General features: G+C 45.6%; 2 protein-coding genes across 2 annotated transcripts in view; both read right to left on the bottom strand.

The window, feature by feature from the left end:
- Window positions 1–1,089, bottom strand: part of LOC130128638 (SNF-related serine/threonine-protein kinase-like) — a 10,968-nt gene extending 9,879 nt beyond the window's left edge. Inside the window, exons 1-2 of the mRNA XM_056298303.1 lie at window positions 694–1,089; window positions 102–320 (exon numbers count right to left, since the gene is read on the bottom strand). Coding sequence (XP_056154278.1) covers window positions 102–320; window positions 694–816 — 342 coding nt within the window. The 5' untranslated portion in view covers window positions 817–1,089. The remainder of the gene's footprint in view (window positions 1–101; window positions 321–693) is intronic.
- Window positions 1,090–5,375: 4,286 nt separating this feature from the next.
- Window positions 5,376–9,909, bottom strand: rpl14 (ribosomal protein L14). Its single transcript, XM_056298306.1, has 6 exons — window positions 9,860–9,909; window positions 9,218–9,319; window positions 9,022–9,116; window positions 7,735–7,834; window positions 5,616–5,669; window positions 5,376–5,469 (listed from the first exon to the last, which is right to left on the bottom strand). Exons 1-6 carry the CDS (start codon window positions 9,860–9,862, stop codon window positions 5,410–5,412), a joined length of 414 nt encoding a protein of 137 aa, XP_056154281.1. The 5' UTR covers window positions 9,863–9,909; the 3' UTR covers window positions 5,376–5,409.
- Window positions 9,910–10,552: the final 643 nt, after the last annotated feature.

Here is a 10,552-nt window from a genome sequence, read left to right as displayed (position 1 = left end):
AGACAGACACAGAGAATATCAAGCGGTGTGAACGCATCGGTAAGCCGGCCAGCACAGGCGAGGGGCCATTTTGGGTTCAACCCCTTATTCGTCCTCCTCACCTCTTCGCTGAGGCCGCCGTCGTGCTTCATGATGCAGTCGTACATGTCCCCTCCGTCGCCCAGCTCCAGGATGAGGTAGAGTTTGGTGGCGGTGTCAATGACCTCGTAGAGGCGCACCACGTTGGGGTGCTGCACCAGCTTCATGCAGCGCACCTCCTGGAAGAGGTGGCCCCGCGCCACCGGGTCCAGCTTGGTCTTATCTATCACTTTGACCGCCACCTAGAGCAATGGCATAACGAGAGCGGTGCGTCGGTAATGATGACACCCAGCCTGCGCCACCAAACATACCTTCCATCTCGTTTGTAATAAGGACCGCGACATAAAGGAAGATTCGCCGTCTTCCAGCAAAACAGTTGACATATCGAGAGCATTTAGTAGAGCTGGAATTCAAATCTGTACTTGTTCTCTCGTTTATCTGTCATCTTTCATGCGTGTGTCTCCCTCCCCAGGCTGTTCAGTCTCCAACCGTTAACCACACGTGAAAATTATCTCTTACATAATCGTGAGCAGTCATCAGGATTTCCCATCAAGAAGCACAAGCGGAATAGATCTGGAGTGCTCAAAAACACACAGACATGACGGACAGGTGTACCTTTTCCCCGGTGAAAACATGACGGGCCAGTTTGACCACGGCGAAGTGCCCGCGCCCCAGGGTCTTGTCCAGGTCGTAGAGCCCGGCGATCTTCCCATCGTGGCAACGTTTGAGCCCCGCCATGGCCGCAGGGGACGGGGGGGGGGACGGGGGGGAGAGCTGCCTTCTGCCACCTGATCTTAGGTCAGTTTTCCATATTCTCCCAAGTGGTTGACGCCAGGACAGGGTAAAGGAGCGGTGGGGTGAGCGGGGGCACTGATCCCAGATCTGCAGAGGGCTTCTTGCCAAGGGCGCCTTGGGTATTTCGAGCGCAAGAAAGCCTCTGGGCGGCAGCTTTGCCACTAATGGCGACTCATCCAAGTGCTCAGTTATTCCAGCTGGCTTTGCTCCATCTTCTCATAATCTGAGGGGGGGAAATGAGAAAGAAATAGAGAGCGTGAGAGAGAGAGAGAGAGTGGGGTGGGGTGGGGTGGGGTGGAGCGGGGTTAAATCCACTCATTGTCATCCATGGAAATATTACCGTTCCTATGCTGTTTGAGGAAAGCACAGTGTAAACACAGCCAACGTCCGAGTGGAACCGTCCACCAGGGGCCGCTGGTGCGCCGCCGCGCAGCCCCGGTTATGAAACAACGCCCCCAGGTAGACAGCGCCTTCCTGCCCCAGGAATCTACCTGCGTGCCAAGAACACGGAGCAGCACAGACACACGAGCACACGCCAAGAACATTCCTGACGGGTGACCCTCCGTCAGGGCGTGTCCTCGTTGCCTCGGATTCACGCAGCCCACAGAGACAACAGCCAGACAGACACTGCGGTCGGGGAGTACGCCTTTCCATGTAAACCCTACGTCAATTTACCCCACCCACCACCCCAATAAATAAATAAATAAATATTCTGCCTGAAGGAGAAGGTGCTGCTGTATCTCCTACTTTACCAGCAGCTGACAGCAGTTCATCTGAAAAGTACTACTGTCTAAAAGTGCACTGCGGTGTGTTTGTGTGACTCTGCTGGAGGATTGTATTGCTATAACAGGACCCTAACATCTCTCTCTCTCTCTCTCTCTCTCTCTCTCTCTCTCTCTCTCTCTCTCTCTCTCTCTCTCTCTCTCTCTCTGCCCCTCTATCTTTGTCTCTTTCACGCTCTCTCACACGTAGGCAAGCAACATTTTATTTATATAACTTTTAACAACATAAAGTCACAAAGTGCTTTACACTCTGTACACAAAATATGAATAAATACATAAAATAAATAGAGAGAGAGAGAGAGAGAGAGAGAGAGAGAGAGAGAGAGAGAGAGAGAGAGAGAGAGGACACGCTCCCAGTATTGACACTGTACTGGGTGCTGCTGTGTCAAAATAAAGGACAAAAATCGAAGGGAACACAGACACCCAACAAACACAGGCGCGCAAATAGATACATACACACAATTACATGTATGCACGAACATAAATGTGCACACACAACAAATGTGCACACACACACACAAACACAAATAAATACATACAAATGTACGAACATACATGTGCACACACAACAAATGTGCACACACACAAACACAAATAAATACATACAATTTCATGTATGCATGAACATAAATGTGCACACACAACAAATGTGCACACACACACAAACACAAATAAATACATACAATTACATGTATGCACGAACATACATGTGCACACACAACAAATGTGCACACACACACAAACACAAATAAATACATACAATTTCATGTATGCATGAACATAAATGTGTGCGCGCGCGCGCGCACACACACACACACACACACACACACACACACACAGACACCTGTGGGCCACCTGACAGAGCAGGTTAGCTGAGATCAAAGCAGGCTGACCTTTGCTATTGTGGCTGTGGTGATCCGGGTCAGACCGGGTCTGTGGGTCTGAGAGCTGCCAGGCTAATAAGATTAGCCCACAATTCAAATGAACGATCTGACAAATCTCAGTGCGCTGCCAATCACTGTAACATGGGCACTAATTCCGTTTCAAGTGAGTGTGTGTGTGTGTGTGTGTGTGTGTGTGTGTGTGTGTGTGTGTGTGTGTGTGTGTGTGTGTGTGTGACGTCTTTTATAACTGCGCTGAATGGGGATGATGGGATGAGAAGATTTCCCTCCTGTAACATTGTGAATACGTCCCTGTGTGACTGACAACAGTTTGACAACCAGCACAATAAGCCTGTCAACTCTGAAATCTTTCTGAAGTGACGCCTTAATACACAACACACAAATGAACAATCACACACAAGGTCAAGGGCCAGTCTAATAGCTCATATCTTACATGACAGGTTACGTGTAAAGGTGCTTATCAAGGACTTATCAGCACACTGGTAATCAAGTTCAGTGACTGAGTAACATTTGACGTTCACTGGGCCCTAATAAACCCGCTTCTCATCAACACTTGACACTATTACACACTGCTACGAGTTTTCAAAGCTATTGTAAGAGACACAAAACACACACACACACACACACACACACACACACTGTGTAGCTTCACTAATTGACCAGCTTTACTCTGCAGCAGTGGCTGCATGCAGCCCATTTTGGAAAGAACGAGAGAAAAAACGAAAACAAAATTGAAACCTATTACTGCACTGGCCCTGCAGCCCATATGGGACACCCAACTGTTAACATATTGTCGATACACACACACACACACACACACACAAACACACACACACACACACACACACACACACACACACACACACACACACACACACACACACTGACTGAACAGGCTTGTGACATGCGCCGTGAGGCTGGCCGTCACGGCAACACTACCTGTTCTAAACTCGCTGTTAGCGGGCAGACGTGACGGCACACTTCACGGGCCCCACGGTGCGCGCGGGCCCCACGATGCGCACGGACGCGCTCCCGTTTCGTACTCACCGTGCCGGCGAGCCGCCGCGCGAACCAGCGCCGAACGTCCTGCCCGACTCCGTGCGATCCGCTGCTGCCCCGCCGGGATGAACAGAACGGGCCGGACCGACTACTCTTCCACCTCCGGCCGAGCTGAAGACACGCTGCGATTCAGGTGTGCCGGGTCTGGAACCGGGACGGTCAGGCGGTCTCTCTATCGCACCAGAGCGAGTCTGTCACATCGCCAACTCTCTCTCTCTCTCTCGCGCTCGCTCTCCTGACTGCGCATACTTGCAACTGTCCCATTCATGCCTGACGTCACGCCTACGTAGTCAAGAAAGCGTGTCTATTAAAAACTATAAAAATAATAAGCAGTACTAAATACCAACGCTTCTACTGTTCGTTACTATTCACTGCCCCCCCCACTACTGCGACTAGTATTAATACCACGAATTATCATAACACCACTAACACTCATAATAATGATGATAAGTTAACGTATGCACGAAACCATATTGATGTCCCACTCTGGACGTAAACACTCCCACATTTACAATCTCCCAGATTCCGTCAGCAACGGACCGATACCCCCCCCCCCCATTTAACTTTAGCTCGCATTGCACACTCAATTCTATATTGCATGGCACTTAGTTTGTCACCTATCCCCTCCCACATTCCTGCGCAGCAAATGGGAATGTATAGTATCGGCAGCAGGCTGCGTGTGTGTGTGTGTGTGGGGGGGGGGGGGGGGGGACTTAGTGTGTTGGCGTTTGCTGTGTGCTGCTTGTTGCCTGTTCTTTTGTAAAGAACCAGCTGGGTAATGTTCAGCTGGCTGTTATGTAATATTTGCAAGCTCCTCTCCGACATGTCAAGTGGAACCTGTTTGGCCATTAAGGGATTAATGCGCCACATGTCCCGATGCTACATGGGCTTGAGTCAACCAGGAAACAGTCGTTCGTCGTTGCATGTCTTCAAAAATGTGCATGCACGTTTATCTCCTTTTCCGTCAAGTGAAATCAGCAGTGATCGGCGCACAAATGCGCAGCCTCCCATGAACTGAGAATGCACAATACAGGCCTTCCGGATCCTGACTTCTTCGGTGGTGGTCCAAGTCTCACCCTCGTATCTTGTTAACGCGCCACAGATGTGCGGCCGTGGAGTTTAAAACGTAATTCTTAAAAGCTTCGGTGGGCTTTCTCCTTCAAACGTCACACACGCATGGGAGGTCGACTCCACTTTTGGTATGTGGCGCCATCTGCTGGGCGAGACGAGGATCTCAAAAGCTGACCTGACCCATCCTGCCCCCCCCCCCCCCATCTTCCCAGCATCCCTCATTCAGTTCCTTTCAAATTTACTTCATTTAAATTCACTTTACACGATAACTGCAGTTACAATTTTGGCCAGCTGTGAGCCATGCAGTTTATACAGGATTTTTTTTTCATGTGGCAGTAGGAAAAAAAATCTCTTCAGATATTCCGAAGTAAAAGCTTACCCCCCCCCCCACTCTTGCAGGGTTTATGTTGATAGTCCAGTTGGATCTTAAGTTTATCATTTTTAGATTCAATTTAGTTTTATAGTACGCTTCTCAAGATGGGAGACAGCAATTGTAAAATCCACTGATGATCCATGTCAGAAAATTGACATCTACTACGAAAAGCAAGTTTCAAATCAAACAACGAATCCAAATACATACTTTGCTCGGTAAATATAATGATCAGACACAAATTTTCTGCTTGTGAAGTTCATCATCTGAACCAGTCGAAAACAAATGGTAAAAAAAAGGACAGGTGGACATGACGAATAACTCAAAAGAGGGTTTTATTGGTGGGAAGAAATCACTTTTTTGCCGCCTCCTTCTGAAGCTTCTTCACTTCATGCTTGATGATCTTGTTCCTCTGTAGAAATGTAAAAAAAAGAAAGAAAAAAGTTTTGTACTGAACAGTGGCATGCTGATAAAACAGCATAATAATGCTAGATATGGCAAGATGGACTAAAATTCTAATAAGAGGTAACAGCTTATCAATCTTTGTCTAAAACTTACCACTCTCTTGGCCTTCATCACCTTGTAGCGATCAAAATCACTCATTTTCGCCCTCTGTAAAGAAATCAGATTATTAGGAGAGCTACTTTGTCTCAGGTTCGGCAATACAACACACAGTGCCCCTCCTTGGGCCAGCAACTACTCTGTATCTTGCTCAAGGACACTTCAGAGAGGGAAACGCTTACTGATATGTGGGTTTTAAATCTAAGGTTCACTGGTTGAGGGAAAGGGTCTCCACTACCCACACAGGCTGTCCAAATTATTTACTCAGATGGCCCTCTGGCCTGGGCCTCCCACTTGCCAATCCTCAACCATGACCCTGTCTACACCACCTTGGCTTTGATGACCTATTGTGCTGAAGATCTTTAATACACTCGCAGCCTGACAGAAGTATTGGAACTGCAGAACAGTTTGCTCACAATTTCCTATTAAATCTAGCTAGGATAAAACAGGGTACAAGATAATATGTGATAGATAGGTTGGCTACTCAATGCTAAACAATTAAATGACTCAAGACTAAGCGCTGAGGGGGATATCACACTACACCAAAGCTACAATGTAGATAATATTGGATTAGCATTGGGCCTCAAAGTGCTGATGCGCTGTAATTGACAGGAGTCACAAAAGTGCTTGAAGCAACCAGTTACTGTCTTGATGCATGCTCAATAATCAATCAATCAATCAAGCTGCATTTTATATAGCGCTTTTCTAGCTGCAACAGCCACTCAAAGCGCTTTACAATTAAATAATTCACACAAACACACTTATACATGGATGGCATGTCAACTATGCAAGGTGTGAGGAGTTAATCCAGTTAGGAACAATCCAGGTAAGGACACCACAGAAAGGTGAATCAATTCATCTGGACACAACGTTTATCCATTTCCCTCATCTAAGGGACTTCTTCAGTCTCAGCTCTGCAGGTATCCCCACACTTACAAACAACACAGTGGCATAACAACCGATCCAACGATGGCTTCATATACAAATTGCGATGACCATTAACTAGAATTACAATGGCCATGTGTAATATTCAGAGGATTGGGGAATAAGTGAAATCACAGCATTGTAAGATGGCGACAGATGTACTCTTAGCAACCCCCCCCCATCGTTGTTCCCTCTTCACATAGATGGCCGCTTTGACTCCCTGTTCAAACCAGCATTCCTCCCTATCAAGGATGTGTACATCGTCATCCTTGAAAGAGTGGCCATCTGGGTCCGCGGTGGCGTAGCGGTCTAAGCATCGGCTTGGTGTCGATGCAGTTGCCCACTGGGGACTGGGGTTCGCACCCCGGTCTCGTCAGATCCGACTATGGCCGGACTCGATGAAGCAGCAATCATTGGCAACGCTGTCTTCGGGAGGGGGGCGGAGTCGGCTTGTGTTCGTCATGTGAATGCGTCTCTGTGTGTGTCGGAAAAACAGTGGTTCGGCTTGGATTCGCCTTGTCACGAAAGTGGGGAGGCGTCTCCTTCGAGACTGCCGGCCGGAGAGATGCAGTTGGCGAACGCATGCAATACGAGGGTGGGTGTTTGAATTAAAATAGGGATCAATTGGCCACTAAATTGGGAGAAAAAAGGGAAAAATCAGAAATAAATCATTTAAAAAAAAAAAGAAAGAGTGGCCATCTTACAATACTGTGATCGCCAACTATTCCCCAACCCTCTGGGAATAGTACTCATGGTCATTGAAACTCTAGTCAATGGTCACAGCAATTTGCATATGAAACCAATCATTGGTTCGGCTGTGATGTTTATAAGAATGGGGATACCCACAGCTAGTTGAGACTGAAGAACTCACTTATGAGTGATGAAATGGTTCTCCCAATAAACGTTGTGTCCAGATAACTGATTCAACTTTCTGTGACAACCAGTTACCGCTGTAAAACCCTGAAGAAAGCCCTACCCTATGTGTTGGATGTGACTGTCATGATGGTTCTTGAATACTTAGGGTACTATGGTTTGTAATGATCATAGCCTCTTCGCACATTCTTCCTACCTGTGTATGTCATTATCTACATGCATACATTATTATTTGTTTGGGAGCAAACATGGCATCACTCACACCCAACCCAAAACAATTCTTGGAATGCAGATAAACAAAAACACAAACAGCCCTTACCTTCTTTCTGGCCTCGATCTTCTTGGCCCAGCTGCTTTGTTCCCACTTCTCATTTACTTGGGCCTTCTCCCAAGCCTTCCTCACAAACTTCTGACGGGTACTGATGACCAATATGTAAGTCATTAGGTATTGATATGTACAAAAAATGGCTATGCCAAAAGACTTTAAAAAAAATCAAACAAGGGTGGTGTATTAACTAAACTTGATGTTTGTTGCCTGAAGCATTCACACAACTCAAAATTAAATCAAAATTAAATTCTCAAGTCTCTAATGAGATTAAGACAATACAAAAATCATTACAATTTCATTTAGCAGACACTTCTATCCAAAGCGATGTACATCTGAGAGGTAGTTGGCTTGTATAGCATTAGGAGTCTAAGCCATGGACAAATTTTTTATAGCAGTGATTAGTATTCATATTTCTAAATGTAATTGCATAGCGATTGCTATCTTCGTACCACCACCATGACCCAATTTTTTAAAAATAAATAAATAGTAATCACCAAATGCAGCTTTCAGTCACATTGTTAAAAAAGTTAACCTGATGCTGAGTTAATGCAGGACCTGACTATGAACACTTTCAACACAGATGTGTGCAAACAAGAATTTCAATCTGGGGACCTGTAAATACAGACTTTCCTCCTTTTATTACACTATTTAGAATACATATGCTGTCATTGATCACCGTTTGTTGGTCTTTGCTTGGTTTGATTAATTGAAAGATCTAGTTTCATCCTTCTTCATTTTTTATATACATTAATTTACATGTTATTTAATGTGTTCTAGAAATTCATAGTCTATTTTTGCGTTCATAAATATGTTTTCTCTAACTGACAAATACAATATTTATATCCATCTAGCGATGTTCACGCTCTTCTAAAGGTGCCTGGGCCATTACCGGCTGTTAGTCAAAGCAACCCCTCTGCACACAGTCTTTATGACCCATTTGGATATTTTGGTAGACTATTCAAAAAGACTAAATAAGAAACATCACTATGGAAATTAAGATAGCCACATAAGAGAATGCTGACCTTACTGATGCAGCTATGGGTAGGGGTAAGACAATATGCTATACATATTAGTCCGTTGTAAAGCTCACCCCGAAGAGTTCCTTGAAAACTTGATGCTTAAGCTATGCACAGCAGTTTTTTTGGCTTGAGAGGAATCTCTATTTGAGGAGCACAATTAATCTGCAAATGTATTAAATTAGTCCTACTTGTTACTCGTGGCTTTATTATAGTCTTAATTGTCCAAACGTTAGCGGGCTAACAGGCAGCTCTCACTCACCTGTGTGGTACTTTGATTACATAGTCAGTGAGCTGCATACACTTAAAAGGCATGGCTTGCCTCCTCACGCCTGTGCAGGGACCATCAACCAGAGCCTGAAAAACACAGACGGCATAATAACACAACATAAGTTGGAAGTCCAACAGGCTTTCAAATTCGGGACCACTGTACACTGTCAGATCAGACTCTCACTGACCCTGTTTTGGTCGATGACATCTACGATGGCCACCAGCTTGCCGGCGTGGGGTCCGAAGGAGACGTAGGCGACGCGGCCTATCTCGACGTAGCGTTTGAACACCTGGAAAGAGAACAAGTGTCAGGTAAAATAGGGTTTAAGTTTCAATCGGTGTGGTGCCGTCAATGATCGTCAACAGCTTTAGCTTCCCATGAGACTGTTGGAGCGGACCACAGGTTAAGTTAGCGGGAAGTTAGCACTATCTGGCTAACGCTAGCTGTTAAGTATGTTGTTACCCGAGTTAGCTTGCGGGCTAAGGACAGGACACAGTTCGACTGTCAAGACTTTCTAAACGGGCGCCTTCTACCAGATACATATGTGAACATATACACGTTTCGACAAAGAACTTGGCCTTGGACAAACAGAATGGGGTCTTTCTTTCTGTAGGCCTTCACTACCAGGCGGACCACGTTGTACAACTGCCCATACCCGACATCTCACATGAAACATTAAGTCTTCGGATCGGCGTAATAAACCTCCAAACTCACATCAGGTCAGCTTTAGTATCATTAGTAATACAAATACGTGTCGTAATTGCATAGCGATGGGTTAATCAAGACGCAAATTCATTTTATATTTGCTTCGTCTTCGCGGTGAGCTCACCATGATGGCAGTCCGCGACAGAAAGGACGTTACCACGTCCGCTCGACGTAAACACCACTTCCGCTCACTCACTGCGCATGCGCATACAGGCGACACTTCGCTGAAACTACTAGCAGTAATAATAAGTATAAGGTGTAAGTAATAAGGTATTGTTGTCTACACATTCGGTATACCGCCCTTGTCTTAGGGGTAATTAATGACCCGCCTTCGTTAAACCGCTAAATTAAAGCAACCTCATTTAATTTTAAACCCCAAATATATTTTGCACGAAGAAACAGCCTGTCATTCGTCACAAACTTTGCGACTATCTGGGTTTTCCCTCTTCACAGTGCAGAAAGACTGCATTTAATCAGTGGACACCACTCATTTTCTAGGGTCAAGCATGACCCAAACATGTCTCAGGGTTAAAAATGACCCTAAGACAACCTTACTACCCTAGTGGTGTACAGCTTTCATGGAAATATGAACAAAAACAATGTTTCACCTTTTCTAATGTTGGGGCCACCCTCGGAAAAAGTCATCAAATTTCAGGTTTAAAAAAGATAGTTTACCAGATCCAAAAACCTGTTTATAAACCTTCCGGGTCAAACATGACCCTAAGACAATCTTAGTACCCTGTTGGTGTACAGCGCTCATGGAAATATGAACAAAAACAATGTTTCACTTTTTCTAATGTTGGGGGTCACTCTCGGA

The sequence above is a fragment of the Lampris incognitus genome, chromosome 18 (assembly GCF_029633865.1).
Source record: "Lampris incognitus isolate fLamInc1 chromosome 18, fLamInc1.hap2, whole genome shotgun sequence".
NCBI lineage: Eukaryota > Metazoa > Chordata > Actinopteri > Lampriformes > Lampridae > Lampris > Lampris incognitus.
Note: the sequence above shows the minus strand (reverse complement) of the source record. Positions and strands in the feature narration are given on the sequence as shown.